The 25,972-nt window shown below is 39.5% G+C and overlaps 1 protein-coding gene across 1 annotated transcript in view; it reads right to left on the minus strand.

Annotated features, from left to right (window-relative positions):
- Nucleotides 1–25,972, minus strand: part of slc6a11 (solute carrier family 6 member 11) — a 172,053-nt gene that overhangs the window by 123,335 nt on the left and 22,746 nt on the right. Inside the window, exon 6 of the mRNA XM_003217667.4 lies at nt 3,971–4,103. Within this exon, the coding sequence (XP_003217715.1) occupies nt 3,971–4,103 (133 nt within the window). The remainder of the gene's footprint in view (nt 1–3,970; nt 4,104–25,972) is intronic.

Genomic DNA, 25,972 nt, shown 5'->3' on the forward strand with positions numbered 1-25,972 from the left:
CTACAATGCAGACATAGTACTTGAAGATGGGCAACCTACCAGCTGTTGCTCAACATTTCTTCTTGGTTATTAAAACCTAGATGAAATAGCACAGCCAGCTTGATCCTATAATAAATATACTCCTGAACAAGACATTATTCCATCCATTTCTGATGAAATTACTCGATTGTTCTTATCAGGAAGTTGTGATAAATCACTGTTCTTATATCAGCTGCTTTGACCTTGCAAGGAAATTCTTGAAGGCAAAAGTTGAATAAACACCAAACTTCATCCATTCAGCTTTCAACGAAAAGCAGTACTTTATCTTCATTTACAAAATATACAGCACAATCTCCGGTCATGTCCGATCACATCTTAACCCGCTGGACGAAACAAACTGCACAAGCTTCTTTTCCGCTCAGTACAAGAAACTCCAAAAATGGCACTCTACCTATTCTGCACATCTCTACTGTTTTAACCCTTGCATTACTTAAATCATACTGTTTAAACTATAAGCAATTTTCACACCAGATAACATTACATACTGGCAATCCCCTCCTGAAACATTGTGTTAGTTTAAACATACTAGGATTAACATATCACGAACCCTTTGTTAACATTTCAAACACATTTTGTATAATTTCTATTAATTCCTAAATCACATTGTTAACTTTGTCTCATGGAGTTCCACAGACTACTATTAATGTTACTTCTTCAACAACTTCTTGCATTCACATTGTTACATTCACAATCTTTCAATGCATCTTTATTATTACAATCATTTTGCATGTCTTCATTTTTAAACACATTTTAAACTCACAACATAAACAATTTTGATTTTTAAAAAATCAACATTTTTTGACTCCTTTGTGTCTGATATGCTTCCCAAAATGTGTACCTGTTGGATGTTTTCTCAACTGCCTAATGGAAATCTATTTCACTCTTACACGTTATTCATCTTTTGATTCACTGTATGTCCCATCTGTATCATTGATCATGCAAATACTCTTAAAATCACATTTCAATCATAAAACACATTTCACTATTGTCCTTCTTGTTGAAACTATCATTTTCACTGTTTCACACTGTGACACTCAGGCATTCTCCCTCTGAGCACTCGTCCCCCTTCATTTTTCGCTACAACACAATATGCCTTTGTTGCTAAATGATATTTAAGTTTCCCTCTCTTCTGAACCTGTCTGGGGATTCTAGGTAGTGGCAAATCTGCTAGGTCACCATTGTGGACAGTCCAGCTAGCCCCCTCCATTTCAGCTCTTTCTTAATGGAAGACTTGGGTGTTGTAGCTTGCTGTGTCTTTTGTGGTGTCACCTGTTGTGATGCCTCATGGGCCTTGTAGTCCTGTTCCTAGTGCCATCAAGGCAGATGAAGACGAAAACATGGGGTTTTCGCCGGTTCAACAAGAGCCAGAGTCTTTTCACCTGCCAGATGTTGATGTTTGTAACCAAGAATTCAGTAAAACAGACCTTGGACATTCCTCGCCTCCGTTCCCTAGGAGAGAATCCTATTGTGCTGACAGAGGAGTCAGGGAACAGAATCGCAGGAGTTTACGGATTGCAGCCAAACAACAGGCTGATTAGACCTGCTTCCCTTGGGAAATTCTAAGGAGTCTTGCATCTGGACAAAGTTGGGTTTCGCTTCCCCGTTCTCTAGGGAAAGAGATTGTTGGCGGGAAAACGAGACCCCAATATAGGTGCCTGACGCGGGAGAATCCTTGCGGAGTCAACAGAGCTGCTTCAGGAGTGAGATCGTGTGTGGACTTCGTAACCCCAGTTCCTTGCTTCCCGGATCAAGAATTCAAGTACTGCCTTGCCTTGCTGTTATCCACGGACCTTGTTCCAAGATTCACAGTTTGCCTTGTTTCTAGTCATGGACCTTGTTCCAAGATTCACTGTTTGCCTTGTTTCTAGTCACGGACCTTGTTAAAGAACCAAGACTATTTCCAGCCTTGTTGTCAAGCTTCCTTGGACTTCTAAGACTCTGGCATTTCCCCACACTATTGCTTGGCAATAGTGTGTGTTTCGGTATTGGATTTAAACTTTGAACTCTAATATCATTTATTGGACAATACATTTTTGGACTATATTTGACCTCATTTGAAAAGTCTGCTTCTGAACTATATTCTTCACTTGTTTTTATTACTTTTATATATTTCCTTAATAAAGATATTAGATAGAGATTGGCCTCCGTGTATGGTTCTTGGTGCCCTGCTGCCAGGGGTCTGACACCTGTTTTATGAGTGTTTGTGTCTTTCCTTTCTCAAAAGCTAAACGTTTCTACTCTTTGACTAACTGTTTCTGAACTTTTGATTCAGGAACATTCACCCCTCCAGTTGTAGAACTTTCTCTTATTTCTGTCCTTTCTCTGACATCCTTCAGAACCTCCTTATTCAAGTGCACTCTATCCTAATCAGCATCTTTGTCAAAATATGCAACTTTTAAAAATTTCACTTTTCCAATTAAACTATGAAATTTCATTTTATTACAGAAGCACTCGATAAAATGTATCCTGCGCCACTTGGGTTCCCTTTTTGCTCTCTGATCAGGTGGCATGACTACATTTGCATACTGACCAAATATTTTTAGATATTTCAAGTTCGGAGGTCTATTGTACATCTTTCTGAATAGGGTTTCTTTTATGCAATCACATCATAGATTATTAACTATGAAATTGGCTGCATGCAAAGCTTCTGGCCACAACTCAGATGGAATGTTATAATCCTTTTCCATGCATACTTTCATTCTTTTGAGTAACTCTGTTATCTTTTCTGCTAGTCCTTCCTTGGAAGGTTTAAAAGATCCTATGTGCTTGAACTCAATATCATTTCCACTTAAAAATTCCATGTTATTATCACACATTTCTTCTCCTTTGTCAAAAATCAATTTTCCCACATTTTTGATGAACACTCGTTCCACCATACTCAGCCATCTCTTAATTTGTGGTAGGACTTCACTTTTCTCCTTCAAGAAATACTTAATAAATTTGCAAATAATATGAAACTAAGAGTGGTAGCTAATACAGGGGAAGTTAGGAATAAAATTCTAAAAGACCTTGAAAACTAGAAAACTAGACTGAAATTAATAAAATGAAAATCCACAGAGGCAAATACAAACTTCCATATTTTGGGCACAAAAAAAACCAAATGCACAGGTACATTACACAGGATTTGTGTAAGGGGTGTACTTGGCTTACCACTACTACATGGGAAAAATACTTTGGAATTATTGTTGATTATAAGATGAAAATGAACCAGCAGTGTGAAGATGCAGCAAAGAAGTCAGATGCTATCTTAGCCTGTATCATTTGCAAGTAAAGGGAAATAATAATCTTCCTATATTCTATGCTAGTCAGTTCTCAACTGGATGAATGAATTTTAGCTTTTAAGCAGAAATAGTAGATTTAAAGTGCATTCAGCAAAGGGTAATGAGGGTGATAGTAAGTATGGAGAACAAAACATTTTGATGGAACTGGGCATATTCAGTTGGTCTAAAGAAGATTGAACAGCAGCACAATTACTCTTTAAATACCTCATACGCTGCCATAAAGAAGAGGGAGAACACTTGTATTTGGCTGTTTGAGAGGATTTGAACCAGATCTGTTGGTTTTAAGTTATTGGAGGGCAGATTTCACTTAAAATTAGAAGGAATTCCTTGATAAGGATGTTTTTGAAATGGAACCAATTGCCTAGGAAAGTGATAGGGGGTCTTCTTCTCAAAAAATCTTCAGAAAGAAACTGGACAGTACTGGAGATGCTACATTCAACAGAGGATTGGGCCATGGCTCCCCTTCCAATTCTATGATTCTAAGACTCTGTATGTACATACTCAAGTATTCACCCCCTCCCCAAATACAGGTCCATGAAAAAGAAAAAAGAGATAATTTGATTATGCTAACAGAACAGTTACTGGCTACTATTAAGTGACAATGGCAATATACCATACCCTTAGATAATATTCCAAAGCACCACTTTTACCTTGCCAGTGGACTTTGTTCCTTTCCAAATGCAAAAGTAGCAGATAGTCCAGGCAGCCAGTAGACAGAGCGCCAGCTCCCAACGAAGATTTCCAATGTGTTCAATTCCATTTGATATGGCCAGCACTCTGCGTCTAAAATAAAACACAGACCCATTAGCTGTTAGAGCCCTAACAAAACAAAACAAAAGTGAATATCAGTAGAATGACCAAGACAAAGAGGAAAATAAATACTTAACTGCTGTCATGTAAAGAAAATCAACACTGTAGTTTAGTCTCCAAACAATCCACCTAATTGTAGGTGGTCATTTTATCTACGTAGATCTTATGTCTGAGCTTGGAATATTAATACAAAAAGCAGCTGCATTTCTGTTTAATAGATGATCCACACTTCAAATTCAGTTTATTATTATTGGGGATTATTTATCTGGCAGTGTAGACTTCTATGATCCAGTTCAAAGATAACCTGGGATCAGATCCTGGGATACAGGGGTAGTATGGAAGGGGCCAGAGCCACTATAACTCTGAAGTGTTTCAAGTGCTACTACATTAGCAATGAGATTTCTGAAGTGAACTGTTGAAATATTTCAGTTTCATTTAGCAATCTGAAATGGTGAGAGGTCAGGAACAGTATCTTTACTTGATTCTTCTGCATGAAAGAAAAGAGAATGAGGTTACTGAATACTGTGCAGTGTTTTGAGAATTCTTAAAAGAATCATCTGTGAAAGACATATATAAAAAACCTCACCTCCCTGACTTAGAACACAGCATGTTGTATTGAAAGAGTGTTTGGACTGTTTTATGTAGCCTCTGTATTTGGGGATGAGAAGGCATCAAAAACTGCCAGAAAGAAAAACACTACAACCAGGTTCTGATTATTTTTAAACAGAAGCAATTAATACTTGATAATTATGTAAATAATGTTATAATAATTTTTAAAAAATTATTATAGGAAAAATACTTGGTTTTGCATTTTACTGTATACATATATCTTCACTTGTGGTGTACTTATGGTGACCCCATGATTTTTTCATAGGGTTTCCATTGGCAAAAATACTCTGAAGTGGTTTTGCCAATTGTTTCCTATGAAATATGGCCTATAACATATGGTATAGAATATTTTTCATCGGAAAAAACTGGCAACTTTTACACAGTGCTGTAAAACTATAGCCATTTTGGTTATAACTAAAGCAAAAAATATAATAGCAAATATATATTAGCCACAAGGAAATATAAAGGCACCTTTTTCATAATAATTTGGAAGTACTTAGTGTCGGTCACAAATAAAATGGTTCATAGTTATTACAGAACTGAGAAAAAGCAAACAAACCCTTACTCTGAATTATGCCTTTTATAAGATCTTATGGGCAGGGGAAAGACAAGAATAGGCCTAGTACTAAAATATAATGTGCAGATGTTGATCTTCTCTCTTACATAACCTGCCCCTAATATTACTTCTAGAGGGGTTATTCTAGTTCAGTGGTTCATAACCTGGGGTCCCCAGATGTTTTTGGCCTATAACTCTCAGAAATCCCAGCCAGTTTCCAGCTGTTATGATTTCTGGGAGTTGAAGGCCAAAAACATCTCGGGACCCCAGGTTATGAAACACTGTGTGTCCTTCGTATCCACAGATTCTGCATGTACAGATTCAGCTACTCATGGCTTAAAACTATCCTTCCTCCCCCCAAAAAATTAATCTCTAAAGAAAACCTTGTTTTTGCCATTTTAAATGTTTTATATAAAATGCATCATTTTACTACAACATTGAATATAATGAAAATTGAGCATTTATGGATTTTGGTATCCATGGAGGTGGGGGCTTTAACCAAATTCCACTGAATACCACGGGCCTGATATACTGACTTTCCAGAATTTTCCATATTTAGATTTCTTCCTACATTTTGGGATTCTTGATTTTTTTTAAAAAAGACTAAAGTGGAATATGTATATCATTTTTCCATTTTATTGCATTTTAAAAGAAGTACAAATCTCATATACACACAGAAATAGCTTTTCATTGCTTCTACCACTTCATTAGTTTTTTTCCTGCTTGTATTTAATCCAGTGATTCTCAACCTGGGGGTCCTCAGATGTTTTGGCCTTTGACTCACAGAAACTCTTACAACTAAAATCCTAAACTGGCTGGGATTTCTGGGAATTGTAGGCCAAAAACATTTGGGGACCCCAGGTTGAGAACCACTAATTTAACCATTATAGATGGTGTAACATGCAACAAATTATTATTTATGTCATTATATTTGGATGATATCAGAATGTATTTTTCACTGAGCAGAAATAGTGTTTTTCTGTATTATTTGACCATAGTATTAGAGTTCGGCAACACAACAATATCACTTTTTGAAAGATTTGATCAATGCATATGCGTGCAATATGAATCCAAAGAAAAAGCTATGCCACAGAACTGAAAGCAGGAGCAGGTCCTGTATGCCACCATTGTGGGATTTATTTTACGGCCCTTTCACACAGAAGCTAGCTACAATCTGGGAGAGAACAGGTTAAAAGGGGGGGGGGGTCATTTGCGTTAAATGTGCACTCAGCAATGCAGGGAAAACTAATTTCAAAAAAATCCTCTTTTATTCTGGTTCTGGGTTTTAAAAAGGTATTTTCCCATGATTGTGTAGCCCTGCAGTCATCTAAAGTTTGAGATTTCCCTCTTTACCACCTTTGGAGTCTGATTCCCATCCCATGTTGGTCAGCTGATCAGCTGTTTGGGCTCCCACACAGACACAGTTGATTTCTAGCTGGTTGAACTGTCAGGGGTCAAGTGATCCCACTTGAACTGCCACGGGTCAATGCTATGGACATATGGGAGTTTTGCAAGGTCTTTTGCCTCCTCTGCCAAAGAAGTGGAGAGCCATTAGAGGTCTCTGAAAGTATTTATTTTAAACTTTATAATATTAAATATATTGTGAATAAGCAGTTGGGAAAGAGGGAAATGAGGTGGATTTTTTAAAAAATATATATCCCACCGTTGTGTTCTGATGCTTATATGCGCAAATGGGAATCTTTAGGTCTTTATATTGAGATATGTGTGTATGTGAGGATCAGTGCATAATTGAGTGATTTTTTTTAAAAAAAACTTCCTGCAGATGTCCCCCATCCACCCTCCACTTCATCCCAAGACACAGAAGTGCTGTGAGGATGGACGGGGAAGAAAGCCCGGGACTGACAGGGGATCTGCTCGGAGGTCCTGGGTTTGTTTATCCCCTCTTTAAAATCCACATTTTGGCACTGTATGGGAGCACCCTTAAAATTTTTTGGTGTTAGCCTTTCCTTGTGAGATTCCCTCCAAACATCTGGCCTACAATGTCATGTTCTGTATCATGTTCTGCAGTTGATGGTGGTTGGTTATGTCAGGCCTAGTAGTTGATGATGGAAGGAGTTAATGTAAGTCTTAGTTATAAAGGGCTGAGTATTATGTAAGTAAGAATTACAGGTGAAAGCAATTAGGGGTGGAGGCATGCAAGAGATAGGTTGTAGTTGGGTGTTACTGGATATAAGGAGATAGCCTGGAGATCAATCTTCGGTGAAAAGTATTTGTCCTATTTGGCTGTGGATGTTGCTGGTTTCCCCCCCAGGTTTGTGGAATTTTGGTATTCTGAACTGTCTCCTGGAACCTTTAATCTCTAGACTGGCTATTGACTACAATATAGACTCTTGATCCTTGGACTTTAATCATGGAACTCTTGGAATTTGAGTACTGGATATTTGACTACGATGTCCATCTGAACCTGCATCGGCATTTGCTATCAGTCTTTATAACCTGTGGCTGAATGCTATCTTTATGTTTTGTATTTGGACTATGAAAACAATCAGACAGTAAATGCTGCTTTAATTAAATTGTTTGACACCAGCTGGGTGTTTGGTTTGGTTCACCTCTGCCTGCATACTGGCAGAGCCCTGGCATTCGTGATATACAATGCCCATTCTATTTGACTACTGATCATGCTGGCTAAAGCTGATGGGCATTGCACCAATACTGACTAAGAGTGTTTCTAAGCTGTAGATTTAATGTAGTCTGGCTGATCCCACTTGAACTGCCAGGGGTCAATGCTATGGACTTATGGGAGTTTTGCAATGTTTTTAGCCTGCTCTGCCAAAGAATGCTGATGCCTCACCAAACTATACAACTCCTATGTTCCCATATCAGTGACTCATGGCAGTTCAAGTGGTATCAAATTGCATAAATTCTACGATATAGATGCTCATTTATACATGTGGAAATTTGAGCACAGATTTGCAAGCTTAAAAACTGTTGTTGTTGTTGTTGATGATGATGATGTTTATTTATACCCCCCTTTTTCTCTCCATAAAAGAGACTGGGGATTACTGCAAAGTCAATGTATCTCCTGCCAAATTTAATTTGCTTCCCTTCAACATGATTCCTGACCTCAAAGTCTGACCTGCACCATGACTGAACTCTACTCAAAAACTCACTTTCCAACTTGGAATTCAGCCTCAAGGCCAATTTTATTTCCCTATCTTTGCTTTGATACAATGATGCTAATTCAGTTACTGACACTTTAGCAACATTGTGAACAGCAGTGAATGGAAATATTTTTCACACATTTTAAGAATTAATGTGATAGCCCTTGAGTATTGTAGCACTTAGACATCTTCTTCAATTAAAAAATAGTTAGAAAGGCATTTTTGTACTAATTAAATTTTTTCATGAAATGACCTATGACACCAGTTAATGTATGCTGAGCCCTGAAATGCTCATATTGCCAGCCCATCACTGCTGTTAAAAAAAGAGAGTACAAATAAAATCCTATTAACCAGTGGCTTGGTGGACTATCCTATAATAATCTGAGTATAGAAACAAAACAAACCACCATAAATCTTTTTGCAGCAATAGGGCATCTAAATCACAGCTTTGGTTTTCAAGTTGATTGAGGAAGTGAAAGAACAAGGCATGAAATTTACAGTGCCTATTTAGCTTTTCAGTTCTCCTGTTCAAAGATGCATTCTGTCACTCACTTTAAACAGGATCCCAAGCTTTCCAAAACAAGAGAGGCGAGAATCTTTGTCTTTCTTTAAGTACAGTTTCCCCTCTTTCTGTTAGGGCGCCATTGGCACAAGACACAGAACATATAATTAATTCATAAAGTACAATACCCCATAAAATCTTTATGCAAATAATACACGGAAGAAAGAGAAAGGAGGCTCACATAGGGTCTAGGAGTGATTTCTCTCAGCAGGCACAACACAGCAGTTGCCTAATTCCTTCCCCTCAGCTCCCCTGCTGGGTTTCTGGCTGCTCTGAACCATGACAGAAGCCTAGCCAGTTCTGTTCTTAAAGGTTTGCGGGCATTATGCCCACCATGCCCATTTTCTAACTCTATCCATCAGTCATGGTCAATACACTTCCTCTTTCCCATTTGAGCAGGTGAAATACAACAGTGCAGGAAAGGATCACATTTTCAGCCTTTTAGCATATAAAATGGATGGTCTACTGTACAAAACAATACAACTTCATACAATGGAAGAAAAGATTGATACACCACAGTCTCCAAGAAAAAAGCTTATGTCACTCATTGATTAAAAATTACACTTCCCTAAATGAATAAGATTAAATATATTATACTGTCTTGTACACTTACTTTTGGTTATATATAAATAATTCACAGACTAAGTGCCCTATTTTAAAAATGATTGTCTCAGGGCCCATATCACAGGCCCTCTCACACTTTTACTGAAGGCGTCCAAACAAATCTGTTACCCTTTCCCCTATTTTTCTGATTTTTTTGTGTGTGCTAGCAAAGGTTCTGCAGCGCGCGTGCACACTCTTACACATAATAAATATAGGAATATATATATATAATAAATATAATTTAATTTAGTAAATATAAATATATAATTATAATAATAACAATTATAAAGAGGCATGGCCATGGTGTAGGTGGTTCTGCTGAGTCAAGGGTCCAGGGTCCTTTGAGGTGAGCAAAAGCCAGTGGGAGTGGGAGAGGCAGAGGCAAAGGTGGTATTGATTAATGCGATCCTCCCACGCCCACCAAAATTCAAAAAACATCTTGGGGGGGGGGGGGGGGATGCTGCTACTTCTTTTTAAAAGACACTTTATTTATAGAATTTTTTTAAAAATCCTAAAAGTCAGTGGATGACCCAAATGTTCTGAAACTTGGCGGGGTGGGGGGTGGGGGGGACTTTCAGTCATAAATGTGTCCTCCAAGCATTGCCATTTTTGTCCCGACAGCCATAGAAATGATGGAAAGAGGAGCCCTGCCATTTCTCCCATTGATGCCAATGGGCTGGATCTTCCCGGAGAGAAAATGAAACTTCCAGCTGATTGATCACAAAATGGTATTTTCCCTCTCTCCTCCCAATTTCTGGAACTTCCCAAGAAATGAAATGGGATGGAGCAAAAATGGGACCGAAAACAGGGCAGGTTTTTGATGAATTTTACGCCCCAATATATAACTGTCTTCCAGGTTTTGGCCAAGAAGGTCAAGGTGGCATGCACAGTTTCTCATTATAGCCCAAAACAACCCTGTGAAGTAGTTTAGACTTAAAACATATATTGGCTGAAGGTCTCCCAATGGGCTTCACAGGTAGTAAGAATATAAACCATGGTCTTCCCAGTACAAGTCCAACTAGTACAAAACATTTTTCATTTCTCAACTTGCTCCCATGCTATCACTTGTTACTCAGTCTGATTTCCTTCTACATTTCTTTTCTGTGCTTTTAACCACATGTTTGTTAACAAATTAATATTCTTAAAGATTTCAAATATCAAATACTGATGAGATATAAGTTTTAAAGTATCTCTTTAAAAATGATTAAGCTCTGTGTACATTTCTGATATTAGAGGATCACTGTAGTACATCACAATCATCATCATCATCATAATTTTATTTTTATATTCCAACACACCAGGGCCATAGTGGGGGGGGGGGGGGGGAGTTCAACCCCCCCCCCCCAAATGTGTCAGGTTAAAATAAACTTGGTTACTCATAATTACTCATAACTTATGAACCAGTGAAAATTCATAAGTAAACCAGGTTTCGGGGGGGGGGGGGTTGAATCCTTTCGAGAGGTTTGAACCCTCAACCACCACCCCGCCCCTCGGGTATGGCCCTGCTGCCACCATCTCCCTGAAGGGACTCAGGGTGGTTTACATAGGGACCAAGTCCAGCATAAAGAAAGATTACACACTAAAACAGAAATTAAAACATAATAACACATAAACTATCTAATTAAAATAATTAAAATCAGCAGAGTAAAAACATCATAAAAATAGATCAACCAACATCAACAACCAGTAAACCAGTACATGGTGGGCATGATCAAATTCAAGATGACAGGGCAAGGACTTGTGCAAAACACAGACTATAGGGCCAGCACTGAGGGCTGGGCAGACCTGATCATGGACTAAAACCGTGATTCAAAGGCACTCTGGAACATCCAGGTTTTCAAGTCCTTGCGGAAGGTGGACAGAGTGGGGGATAATCTAATTTACCTGGGGAGGGAGTTCCAGAGCCAGGGGACAACCACTGAGAAAGCCCTCTCTCTCATCCCTACCAACTGTGCTTGTGACGGTTGTGGGACCTAGAAAAGGTCCTCCCCGGCAGATCTTAAAGCCCACGCCAGTTCATAGGAGAAGATACAGTGGTGAAGATAGGCAGGGCCCGAACCGTTTAGGGCTTTGTAGGCAATAACCTGCACTTTGAATTATGATGTTGGCAGTCAGTGGAGCTGCTTTAGTAGAGGTGTCCTCTGTTCCCTACAATTAGTTCCAGTTAACAACCTGGCTGCTGACCTTTGCACCACTTGCAGTTTCGGGGCCATCTTCAAAGGCAGCCCCATGAAGAGTAAGTTGCAGTAATCCAATCTAGATGTAACCAAGGCATGGACCACCATGGCCAAGTCAGGCTTCTCGAGTACGATTGCAGCTGTCACACAAGTTTTAACTGTGCAAAGACCCTCCCGGCCATCACAGACACCTGAGCATCAAGCATCAGTGCTGAGTCAAGGAGGACCCCAGACTGCGGGTCTGTGTCTTCAGGGGGAGTGTAACCCCATCAAGCACAGGTAGCCACCCTATGTCCCAATCAACCATGCGACTGACCAGGAGGACCTCTGTCTTGTCTGGATTAAGCATCAGCTTGTTAGCCCTCATCCAGTCCACCACAGTGGACAGACACTGGTCCAGGATCCGGGGGTCTTCCTTGGAATTTGGTGGAAAAGAGTAAGAGAGCTGAGTGTCATCTGCATAGAGATGGCTCAGAACTCCAAAACTCTGGATGACCTCATTAGCAGTTTCATGTAATATTAAAAAACATAAGAGATGCAATGGAACATTGCGTGACCCCACAGGTCAATGACCAGAGGTCTGAGCAGGTGTATCCCAGTGTCACCAACTGGGTACGATCCTCCAGGAAGGAGTGGAGCCACTGCAAAGCAGTGCCCCCAAGACCCATTCCAGAGAGTCATCTCAGTAGGATACCATGGTTGACGAGTATCAAAAGCTGCTATGATGTCCAAGAGAACCAACAACGACACAATCCCCTGTTTAGTTCTCTGCAGAGGTTATCCATCAAGGCAACCGAAGCCATCTCCTTGTCATGACCAGGCCTGAAACCAGACTGCAGTGGATCAAGATAATCCAAGAATCCCTGGATCTGAGAAGCCACCACTTACTCCAGAACCTTGCCCAAAAAGGAGAGATTAGAAATTGGCCAGTAGTTGTTCAAAACAGAGGAATCAAGGGACGCCTTCTTCAGCACTGGTCTCACGATTGCCTGTTTTAGGCTAGATGGCAATTGTCCCTGGGGAAATGAAGGCGACTGAATTAGCTGCTGTACCTCCAATCCTAATTTACCACCTTGAGCAGGCCCTTCCTTAACTCTTAGGCATCTCTAATTCATCTGTGAACTGTATTTCATTCCATAGATATTTTCTTTTCACTGAGCAAAAATGCATTTATATTAGAAAAGACAAATCGCAAGTAGCAGAGAGGGTTCCCTCAACACACGATAGATGCTCTTACTCCTCAACAATGAATATGCAGTGTCATTTCTTGCCTGGGATCCTGGGGCTACTGATTTATTGCCTGCTAATTTCTTTCCCTTCCAAAATTAAGACATCTATTTGGTTGTTGATTTGTTTTACTTGGAGGAAATAATTAAGGTGGTAGGAAATGGGATCAGTGATTAAACCGGTATTTCTAAATGCTTGCCAATCATTCTAAATGCATATGAATCATCCCAAACCACTGGAGACTTTTCAAGTGAGAAATAAACACATACACACTTATGAGGGGAAATGTTCAAGATATGAATGATTGAAAACAACATCTGTCATGAGCCTGTGGGAAATTCAGGTTTTGTTCCTGAATATACAAAGCAAAAATTGCTTCAAAATCTCCTGTCAGAATCCTCCAGAGAGCATAAAGACATGATCTTAGGAGGATCCTGTTTCCTGCACTTTTACTAGATCTCAAGACGATAACGCAGGACATCCTGCATACATTTTCTGCATCTCCAACTCCACAAAGCCCAAATAAATATGTTTTATCATTTTCTAGTTTTAAAAAGTTATATTTTGCTTGGAGATCTGAATTAAATTAAAACAGTTAATTCAAACTGACTTTGGAGTAATTTTGCTGGTGTTTATAATAATATTGCGGCAATCCTGGAGCACAGTTGACAGTGAAGGAACTACAACCTCCTACTGGTGCCTTTACCTTTACCTTACAGAAGCCTCTTTAAAAGAACTGGGAAAGAGTCCTGCACTGAAACAGGCTCTTATAGGACAAATTAATTAAATAACCCTGAACCAATTAGATTTTCTAGGTCATAACCAGCACTCTGAATTGTGTCCAAAAATGGATAAAATGGATAGGGGCCGGGCTGTGGCGCAGGCTGTTGAGCAGCTGCAATAAATCACTCTGACCATGAGGTCATGAGTTCGAGGCCAGCCCGTAGTGGGGTGAGCACCTGTCAATTAAAAATAAAAAATAGCCCCTGCTCGTTGCTGACCTGGCAACCCGAAAGATAGTTGCATCTATCAAGTAGGAAATAAGGTACCACTTATAAAAAAAAGTGGGGAGGCAAGTTTAACTAATTTACGACCTGAAATGAGGAAGTGCCGTCAGAGTGGATGATGAAGCAGCTGCTCCCCCCTGTGGCCAGAATCGAACATCCCCTCAGGAGAAGGTTAAATTGCCTCTGCATCTGTCTGTCTCGGTCTCTGTTTGATGTGTTTATGAGCATTGAATGTTTGCCCTATGTGTGTATAATGTGATCCGCCCTGAGTCCCCTTCGGGGTGAGAAGGACAGAATATAAATACTGTAAATAAATAAATAAATGGTAAGTGTATTATTTTTAAAAAGCCATCTAGACATCTGCTACAAAATGCAGTGTCTGTTGAACATCAGTTTTGAAAGACAAGATGTGAATTATAATAATAAGTAATATTGCGGGTTGTATGTTGTATGTATGTCTATGTGTGAAATGCTTTGATACAGCCGATGGGCTAATCAATAAAATGTGATTGACCTCAAGTCAAAGGAAAAAATAATAAATAATAATTGTTTAAGAAATAGTATGTCATTAATATTTCATTAATGGTCCTCAATTAAGCATTGCTTAATTCTAGGTTGGATGAATGCAATTTACCCTAGGCAAAGCTGAAATTACAGTACAATTCTGTTTTTTAAAGAAAACATTTGTGTTCAATAAACTTGTTTGAGACAGGGGTATCTAAAGAACTTTGCATATGATCATGCCCATAAACTAAGATCTCCACTGATCATTGTGAAACAATTTATGTTATTGTTTTAAGTTACAGTTGTACTTCAACATTTAAGTAAATTCAAATAGCCTACATTGCATCCAGGTTATTTGAAAGCCCACCTATATGATCCAATCATACACTAAAATTCAACATTAATATATGTTAAGATGGTACGAATAAGATGAGGACCTTATGACAGTTATACCAACATTGTTCAATACTAATAACTTACAGACGCTGAGGTTCTTATAAAACCCCACTGTGTTAAAACTTATTCACCTGAATCCATAAGACTGGCACTTTAGAAACACCAAGGTGCATTTACCTCATCTTCTACAAGTGTGCTTATTTAGAGCAAATAGCCGCAGCATTACATTTCCCATGGGCTTGGAGTACACTGCATTTTCCTGGGAAAGGATTCTTTAACAAGGCTTTCCAGCATGTACGGCTGTCTGTAGCACACTCCTGAATAGCAAGAGGTTTAATCACTGCCAGCATTTCGTAGAAAGGAATGTACTAAAGTGCTCACCACATTGTTTCATGCTCTGGAGAAGTGAAATAACACATTCACACTATTTGGGAAAGTCCTGTTGTGCCTATTAACTATTTTATAGCACCATGCAAGTTGTCCTTTTGTTACAATTCATCTGAGGATGAAGTTTGCAGGGATTACTTCTAGAACCACACTGTTTTAACCAGACCCTTTACATAGTACTACAGTTGGAATTTTCTCTTTCTCTCTAAACAGCTTTATAGGGAAAAATAAGTACTTCTACCTAAGTCCTATTGTTATAGGACATGGAGAAAAATAGCTGCTTCTACCCATCATTTGTTCAACACATTCAGTGGAAGGAAGGAAAACCACTTGAAGGGTTCCCTTTATTTTTCCATGTTCATGTCCATGCGATGCAGGAGAATCCCTCCAATCTTTTGAAGCAAATTGTATGGGAAGTTTAAGGGAGAGTAGCAAATGGCAGAAGTTATTTCATTCCAATCCAACCACCAGGAATAGAGAAATACTAGGTACAGATAGAAGGAATCCAGCTATGTATGAAAGGGACATTATGTAAAAGCTCACAGTGTCAGCATACAAATGTAGTAATAAACTTTCAAAGATATCTGTAGGAGGTAGCATCACTAAGAAGATGCAGACCACACCAGGTGACACTCTCTGCAACAAGAAGGGCACAAGGGGATGTTGAGTGTCATCTGCTGTCCCTAGGCCATCCAATCCTGGGGGAAATGTGGTGGCCATGTAAACAGTTGTGCCCAATCCAACCTGGTTTATATGAGCTCAAAGTTGCAGTTTGCCCTATGAATTCTAGGACAATACTTGGAGCAACTCACAACTTTGATTAACAAAGTTGGCTCAAGGTCACAAAAGGTGACCTTGCCCTGCATTACTCAGATCAGTTCTGTGCATGGTTTGGCTCCCATAGCACTGACTCAGAGGTGTTTCGCATTAAGTGCAGAGTAGATGTGCCCCATTTCAGCCAAATGTTCCACACATGCCAGCTGAATCCTTCTCTGGTAGATTAGCTCTACTTGTGAAGAAACAATGGAAAAACCACTAGAATAGGTCTGAACAACAGGATGGGTAATGTATTTGGGTAGCATAAGGACAAAGCATACCAAAACCTAAATTCCTTCATGATTAACCCATTAGTAATACAAGTTTAGTATCTGATTTTATTCCTATCCCAAGCCTGGCATAGGAAAAAATAATAACAAAAAATTAAATGCAGATGTAAATACAGTCAATCCTCCACATACACTCAGGTTAGGTGCAGGAACCACACTGAAAGCGGAAATAAATGCAAATAAAAAACTGTTCTCTTTTTAACTGAGAGATCATATTTGTAGAAATATCTATCCATATCTACACCTCTGACCTTCTGCAGGAATATTTTTTGCCTTTGAAATCTTCTAGAATTGCAAAAAATATCATGGATTGCCAAAAATGTCCCTCCCTCCCAGATGGAAGTGTTGAAAAATAGGTAAAGATGTTGTATAGGAGGTGTGCACCATATTGACAGCAAACTTTTTACTAGAGAAAGAGTACACTGAAGTGTTAATAACTGCTAAAATTGAGGACTTCCATTTTGTCCACTGTTGTACTAAGATGATAGGGACCTCCAAAAACTTTTGCTTCTATCTGACCATGACAGGAGCTTCAATGGTTACATACTGTATCTATACAGTTTATTTTTTAAATTGTAGTGGCACAAAAGTACTAATTGAGACACCAAACTCAAATGCTCAGTTTGTGATAGTTATATGGATCAGATATGGAAACAACAGTTATGTCATTTGAGCCCAATAATTCTGGCAAGTTCTGATGCTGCTACCTCAATTTTACATCATAACTCTGGACTAAAAAATTAAATCACTTCTTGTTGTTTTAGAAAAACATAACAAAATGCAGGATTAGAGTGAATGCCTATATATTTTATGTACCTCACATCCATCTCCTAAAAGCACTGCAACTAGAAAGCCATTCATAAAACATGTCAAACTATTAGAAGGTGGACCTGTTAGTGACTCAATCCCACTCCTTCTCCTAAAATATCCATTTTTTTACACCCATCATTCTGACGTCCCACTCACCAATGAAGTTTTTTGTAGAGTCCAGCAGCAGACCTGGCTGCCTTAGCAAAACTCATGCTTTTCTTTGGGGTGTACCAGAACTGGTTAGATGAAAACTATTTGGTTCAAACTTAATCCAAAACTTCTGCACAGCTATGCTATGTATAGTGGAATTCCCCCACCACAAAAATGGAATAAATTTTTACTTATCATGCTTTGCCTTTAGTGAAACAGAGAATATAATGTGGTCTAACAGATAAATCTATTTCTAAATAAAATAGCAGTTCTTCCCTCCTAAGCAAATATAAAATATGTAGTACACCTATAAACATTTAAAATAACATAATAGAATAAAAGTTATTTTATTTTGCATGAAAGGGAACATGCAAAAGTGTGCATATGGAGCAGGACTGAAGAGTCAATGAGCCTTTATGCACCTTCATTTTCTCCTCCTCTTGTGAATACATCACAGCAGGAAAGCGGGCTTTGAAAAGAGTTGGATATAGTAATACAGAAGTCAAGCTGGGGCAGCTTTTTAAAATTCTAATAAAAAAACAGAGAGTTGTTCAGCACTTGGCTTGCAACATCTTGCATGCAACAGGAGGAAAGACATGTTGAGCAGCTCTCAGAGATAAAAAGATGTATGTACACAACCATTCTGTCCAAAGCAGATACAAGAACTGTCAAAATTAAAGAGGACATTTGGACCGCTCATCCTTGCCAACACATGCATTTATTTACTCAAAACATTTGTGTAATACTTTGCTAGAAGTCTCAAACTAAACAAGAACAGCAGATTTACTAGCAATGCTGGGATTCTGATTTATATGAGGCTGCCTTTGAAAAGTGTTTGGAAGCTTCAATTGGTCCAAAGAGGTGCAGCCAGACTGCTAACTGCGGCCAGCTACAGGAAGCACACAACCCCCTTGTTTCAGCAGCTCTGTTAGCTGTGGTCCATTTTTGACCACAACTCAAAGTGGTGATTTTCACCAAAAAAATATTGAAGCAGACCCTTCTATACATTTCTTCTACTTTTTCTCAAGGTAAATAAGTCAACAAACATCTGAAGAAGGAATCCTAATAACAATGACAGTAGCAAAATAATGATGAACTTCTATCCTGTTTCTAGTCCTGTAATGGGACTAGAACAGTGATTCCCAAAGTGGGCACTACCGCCTGCCGGTGGGTGCTGGAGCGATCCAGGGGGGCAGTGATGGCACCTATTAGGACATGGGGGGCAGGGCCAGAGGACGGGCAGGGCCTCTTCCTAAGTGCCGGAGACAGGGCCGAGCCACTGAGGCGCCTGTTAGGATACACAGGAGCTGGAGCTAGAGGATTGGGCGTGGCTTCTTCCCAAGAGCCCGAGACAGGGCTGAGAATCTATACCTCTCCTGAGGCTCTTGTTGGGACACAGAGGGCGGAGCTAGGGAATGAGGGGGGCCTCCTTCTAAGAGCCCGAGACAGGGCTGAGCCTCAATACCACTCCTGAGAGGCCTTTTAGGACTAAAGGGTGGGGCTGGGGGGGGAGGGCTCTTCCCAATAGTGTGAGACAGGACTGAGCCTCTGTATACCTCCCCTGAGATGCTTGTTAGAACACTTAGGAAGAGGCCTTGCCCCCTCCTCTAGCCCTGCCTCCTGTGTCCTGGCAGGTGCCGCAGGAAAGGGATAGAAGCTCAACCCTGCCTCAGAGCTCATAACTCTGCCCATCCCAGTCCTGGCCACCCATTTGTGGCCCCGCCCACCTCCCCCTCCCCTCCCAGCCCTGCATCTTGGACTAGGGGAGGCTCAGCCCTGCCCTCTTGAGCAGGAGCCACGCCCCCCTTTCCAGGGGGCACTGAGTCATATATTTTCTGGAAAGGCTGCAGTAGCCCAAAAATGTTTGGGAACCACTAGACTAGAAGAAGCTATTTTTAAAAACAATGTAGATTAAAAAACTGTATAAAAATGATAAAAGGATAAATATGAAAGCTAATTGAAAGCAATTAAGCAATTTATAAAGTTAAAAAATAAATATTAAAATTCATTAAAATTATGCAGACTATCAAACTATACAGCACAGCATTAAATGTACATCCCAATCAGTTTTTAAAAAGTCTGACATAAAAATGTTGTAACTTGCTGATGGAAGCCTAAGGATGGGGCCATTTTGGTCTCTCTACGAAGGGAGTTCCAAAGACTAGGAGCAGTCACTGAGGAGTCCCTCCCCTTAATCCCACCAAAACAGCTCTAGATGGTGATGAGACATAGAGAAGGTACTCTCCAAAGAATTGTAGAGCTCTAAACTTTACAGAAACAAGCAACAGCGACTGAAAATCCACTAAGATTGCCTGGCAGCAAGAAAATCCATCCTTCAACAAAAACTATTTTCCCAGCCTGATAGAAAGCTCAGAAAATGTGCCAGTCAAGAAGATAGACAAGAGACCTGCTGTTTCTATTAAGACTAGTGACAAGAAATTCTATTAAACACGACAAGCAACAACAAGTTATTAGCACGTCCACTGTCATCCCGTTAATTAATTCTAAATAATTTTAAATAGAATGTGCTCAAAAAATGCTCATAGACTCAGTCAGAGGGTTGCTTCAATTTGTAGCCTGAATTAACTTGTGAATCACTGTGAGGGAGATTGCTGCCTTATTCAAATATCTGTACTGCTGAAAATCAACAAGGATATTTAAGTTCTAATTTTCGCATAATTAGATGAAATGTATAAATGAATTAGTCCTTTCTATGGGATGAAGCATACTCATTTCAGAGAAAATAACTGGGTTTAGAAACAGGGACCATGTGGTACACACATACAATGTAACAACTTTTCTGGTTGTTTGGGGGAACAATTCAAAATGCTACTTTTTACCTTTAAAACTTTATACAGCTTGAGTCCAGACAATTGGAAATATCCTATTTCCCTATACAGTAGAGCAGGGGTCCCCAAACTAAGGCCCGGGGGCCGGATGCGGCCCTCCAAGGTCATTTACCTGGCCCCCGCTCTCAGTTTTAGACTTAGGCTTGCCCAAAGTCTGAAGTGACTTGAAGGCACACGACAACAACATTCCTACTGAACTTGACTATCTCATTGGTCAGAAGCAGGCCCACATTTCCATGGAAATCCTGATAGGTTTCTGTTGGTTAAAACTGTTTTTATTTTTAAATATAGTATTGTTCTTTCATTTACTAATATTGTGCTATGGTAATAATATATTGTGTATACATATAGTATTGATAATAATATTATGATGTAATACAATACAATATTTATTTATTTATTACAGTATTTCTATCCTGCCCTTCTCACCCAATAGGGGACTCAGGGCGGCTAATAATAATAATAATACAATGTAATAATATTGTATCTATATATATAAAAAAGGGTAATGGAATCACGGCACCGGACAAAACAACTAAACTAAACGCCCCACAACCTCGAAAATTGATAGCACAACCTCTCATTCACGCCTTTACGTTCATACAACAAAAAGAAAAGAAAAATAAAGTCCTAGCCACAGCAACGCGTGGCCAGGTATAGCTAGTAATATAATAATATTAATTATATATTATATATTACATGTAATATTACTAATAATATTATAGTATATTAGTATAGAACAATATAGTATGTACCTCTTTCCTATTCTGTACTGTATAAAACTTTTCTGGCCCACAACCCTTTTTAGGAGCCAACCCAGGTTTTTATCAAAGTGTGTTTATTGTTTATTGGTATATGTGATTTTATTTGTTTATGATTTGTTTTTTATTGCTGAGTTTTATATTGTTTGTTGCCTGGGCTTGGCCCCATGTAAGCCGCCCCGAGTCCCCTTGGGGAGATGGGGCAGGGTATAAAAATATAGTTATTATTATTATTATTATCTATATATATAAAAGAGTGATGGCATCACGGCGATGGACAAAACAACAAATCTACAGCCCCCCCAAACTCGAAAATTGGCAACGCAATCCATCATCCCCGCCTCCAGTAAGATACAACAAATTTACACATAAAACACTATCACAACACCAAAAAATGCCAAAACTAGGTACGCATGCGCAAAAACACCATGCTTCAAACCTTTATGGCGCTCGCGCGGCTCCAGTAAGATTTATATGCCAAACACAATCACAGGGCCACAAACGGCCAAAAACTGCAACAGGCGATATGCGCCTGCGCGCACCCCCCCATCCCTTCCCGCGCGCGCACACACACACCTCGCCTCAGAGCTGAAGGAAGGAAGGCAGGGAGGCCGATTCCTTGCTGGGCGCGGGATGGAGGAGGCCGCGCTGGGAGGCGTGCGGGCCTCACGTCGCTCTCTGCCCTCTCCCCCTCAATCTCCCCCCCCCTCAGGGCCCATGGAGGGCCCCGGTTGCCGTTCAGGCCCCCTCCTCCCGCCCCTCTCCCCTCCCCCCAATGCGAGGAAGGCCCCGCGGAGCCCCCCCCCGCCTCACCCTCTCTCCTCCTCCTCCCTTCTCGGTTGTCTTCAAGCTCTTCAAGGTGAGGGGGGAAGAGGAGGGCACGGCCCTCGAGCAGGCCTGGACCTCCCCTCGAGTTGTTTGGGGTGCCAACCCCCGCCCTTCCTGGCCTCAGGGCCCTTCCTTTTCCCCCTCACCCGGTTAAACGGCTGATGGGGAAAAGGAAAGAGCCTCAGGCCAGGAAGGGTGGAAGTTGGCGCCCAAAACAAGTCAAGGGAAGGCCCAAGTTGGCCCAGGCTGAGCTTCCCCCTTTTCTGTTGTTGTTATTGTTGTTGTTGTTCTCACCCACAAATTACAACCCCTCCAATGCCTCAGAAGCCCCCCTTTTTCCCCTCTCAAACCCTATCGCCCTCACCTTTCCCTTCCCTGTAATAATTATTAATATAATAACTGATCATCAGTTAAGAATGTAATAATCACCAATAATAATACTAATTTATTATTAGTATAATACTGATAATCATTCGAGAACATAATAATTCATAATAATAGTCAGTTCTTATTATTATAACACTGACAATCATTCAACAATGTATTAACAAATCGTAATAATAGAAAATTATTATTATTATTATAGTAATAATCATTCACAAATTAATAATTATTATTATAACATTGATAATCATTCAACAATATAATAACAACTAATAATAAGTAGTTATTATTTTTATCACAATGATAATCATTCAAGACTATAATAATTATTATTGTTATAACAGAAGGCGCCTCATATAATCCACTTCTAAACAAATAATATCACATTATAAATATACACTAGAATCTCACTTATCCAACATAAACAAGCCGGCAGAACGTTGCATAAATAAATATGTTGGATAATAAGAAGGGATTCAGGAAAACCAATTACACATCGAATTAGGTCATCATTATACAAATTAAACACCAAAACATCATGTTATACAACAAATTTGACACAAAAAGTAGTTCCATGCGCAGTAATGCTATTGTAGTAATTACTGTATTTGCAAATTTACCACCAAAATATCACAATACATTAAAAACACTCACTCCAAAAACATTGACTATTAAAAGGCAGACTCCATTGCATAATCCAAAACATTGCATAAACGAATGTTGGGTGAGATTCTACTGTAATATGAAATAATTACTGTGGTACAATAATACACAACAATATCATCTCAGGACAGTAAATAAAGATCAACACTCTAAAAACACAGCTATTCCATCCAGGAAACAATCAGGGCCATCTAACACCTCCCACCAAAGGATTCCCCCCTTCACACAGGAAACCACCCACACTTTGAACCTACAAGGCCATTCCGTACTCATCACTCTCTCATCTCAGCACAGTAAATAAACAACAACAGTCTGAAAACACACAAATTCCATCCAGGAAACAATCAGGACCACCTAGCACCTCCCAACAAAGCATTCCCCCCCTCTAACACACGGAACCACCCAAGCTTTGAAACTACAAGGCCATTCCGTACTCTGGGGCCAATTTGCAATATATTAATATATATAATAATACAATACATATATAATACAATACATTGTATATACATATAATACTGCTAATAATATTATAATACACTACAATATAATACTAATAACAAAACAATATATATATATATATATATATATATATATATATATATTACTACTAATATTGTGAAATAGTCGTATATGTTATAGCGTAATATCCTATCATATGTCTTTAATGTAATAAATGAATAAATAATACTGTATAATTTTTGTTGACGGTCACAACAAAAATAAAACCCAATGTAGATTGACCAACATCACTAAAAAAAAGCCACAGCAACGCGTGGCCGGGCACAGCTAGTAGTAATATATAATGCTGATATTGTGCTCTGCTAATAATATAATATATTGTATGTACATAAAACTTGTAAGCCACTCTGAGTCCCCTTTGGGGTGAGATAGAGTGGGGTATAAATGCAGTAAATAAACAAATAAATAAATGTTGTTGGGTGTTTTTTGCACTACAAATAAGGCATGTGCAGTGTGTATAGGAATTTGTTTTTGTTTTTTTTCCAAATGATAATTTGGCCCCTCAACATCTGAGAGACCATTAACCGGCCCTCCACTTAAAAAGTTTGAGGACCCCTGCAGTAGAGTCTCACTTATCCAACATAAACGGGCCGGCAGAATGTTGGATAAGCGAATATGTTGGATAATAAGGGGGGATTAAGGAAAAGCCTATTAAACATCAAATTAGGTTATGATTTTACAAATTAAGCATCAAAACATCATGTTATACAACAGATTTGACAGAAAAAGTAGTTTAATACACAGTAATGCTATGTAGTAATTACTGTATTTATGAATTTAGCACAAAAATATCACAATGTATTGAAAACATTGACTACAAAAATGTGTTGGATAATCCGGAACGTTGGATAAGCGAGTGTTGGATAAGTGAGACTCTACTGTATAGGAAAAAGATATAGGCTTTGATCCAACATAATGGCCCATATACCTCCAACACCAACTTTTAAAGCCCTAAAGCAGCCTCACACAGGCCTTCTGTGCTGCAATTTAAACAGCTAGGATTGGAGAAAGTCTGGCACGTCCTCATTCTGGGATGCACAATGTTTTCAGCTCTGAGTTCTGCTGAGGTCCTTTGGAGAGCTCAGTGTTTCTGCAATCATTGCGCCTCTGGTATTGCCAGATGTTTCTCCAATCCTGACTGGTCAAACTGCAGCATGGAAAGCCTGTATAATGTACCTTTGGGGCTTTAAAGTAGATTGGAAGTGGCCTGTGGGCTTTGCACTGACACAATGGGAATGCCAACCACTGAACTGCCCCCCAAAAAGACTCCACGCACCTAAGGAATGTTGATGCATGCAGTAGTCCTAACATGACTTCTGGCCGGTGTTTCAAAATCACTAGGCTTCAACTGAGTAGCTTTATAGATGACATTTGCTCAGGGCTTAGATCCTGAGCATGCTTCTATTTCATGAGCAGAACTGAAAAAACCCTGAAGTTTTCCCATACAGGCATCAAATTCCGCCTCTGCAGCTCCATCTGGACATTTCTATTTCTGTTTTATTGCGAGTAGTGACTGGCAATAAAAAAGTCATCTTGAAGTTCAGGATCTCCAGCTACAGTAGTTTGGGATGCTGAGTCAGGAGTATGTCATTCACAGTACTGTAATCATTAGCACTTTACCCCAATGTTGGCTGAAGGTGTCTCCCTGCTTTTATGGTAAGAGAATGGGCAAAGAAAGTCAGAAAATACCTTTGATTCTGTACCATCCAAGATACTCTGTGCATATTTCCCAAACCAGGGGATGGAATTTTTTTAAAAACTCAGCAGAAATAAAGAGACAGATTTTGTACTTTTTATTCATTTCCTTCCAGTAGCACTCATCAGTTATTTCAGTGTCATTTTCTGAATGAGCAAATCATTTTGCCAAATAATCTTCTATGTTTGTTCATTAAAAATGACACTGTGTAAAGAACTAATGAAGAGCCCGCATATTATTTGGAGTATATCTTTTTATTTCTTTATTTATTTACCATACTTGTATCTCGCCTTTCTCAACCTCAAAGGGGATTCAAGGCAGCCTTGCAAAGGCAACAGTTCAATGGGGCATGTACATTAATGAATAAACAAACATTAAAACCAACCAATTAAAACATAACTTTTAAATAAGAATTAAAATCACATAATCCATGGCCAGTCCAGGTCATCATTTATAGTCTATTGTTGCACTGCTCCCATTATTGACCAAAAGCCTGGTCCCAAAGCCATGTTTTAGTGTTTTTTGAAAGCCACGAGGGAGGGGACCAATCTAATTTCATTAGGGAAGGAGTTCCATAGATGAGGGGCCACCACTGAGAAGGCCCTGTCTCTCGTCCCCACCAGTCATGCTTGCGAAGGTGGTGGGACCGAGAGCAGGGCCTCCCCTGGTGATCTTAGCCTCCAAGGTGTATAATAGAGGAAGATACATTTGGACAGGTAAGCTGGGCTGGAACCGGAATTATATTTCATCTCTTAATATATTGTAACTTATCATTCATTTCTCATGATTATAAGGTAGCTCTACCCTCTTCAGTTCCCTCACACAAAATCAGCAAAGTCTGTGGTTTCAGGGCAAATGCTCAGACTGTGTGCCTGCAAATAAAATAATGTTTTCACATGGCGGCCTGTGTGCTAAACACAAACTGA

This window comes from Anolis carolinensis, chromosome 2 (genome assembly GCF_035594765.1).
Source record: "Anolis carolinensis isolate JA03-04 chromosome 2, rAnoCar3.1.pri, whole genome shotgun sequence".
NCBI classification, from domain to species: Eukaryota; Metazoa; Chordata; class Lepidosauria; order Squamata; family Dactyloidae; genus Anolis; species Anolis carolinensis.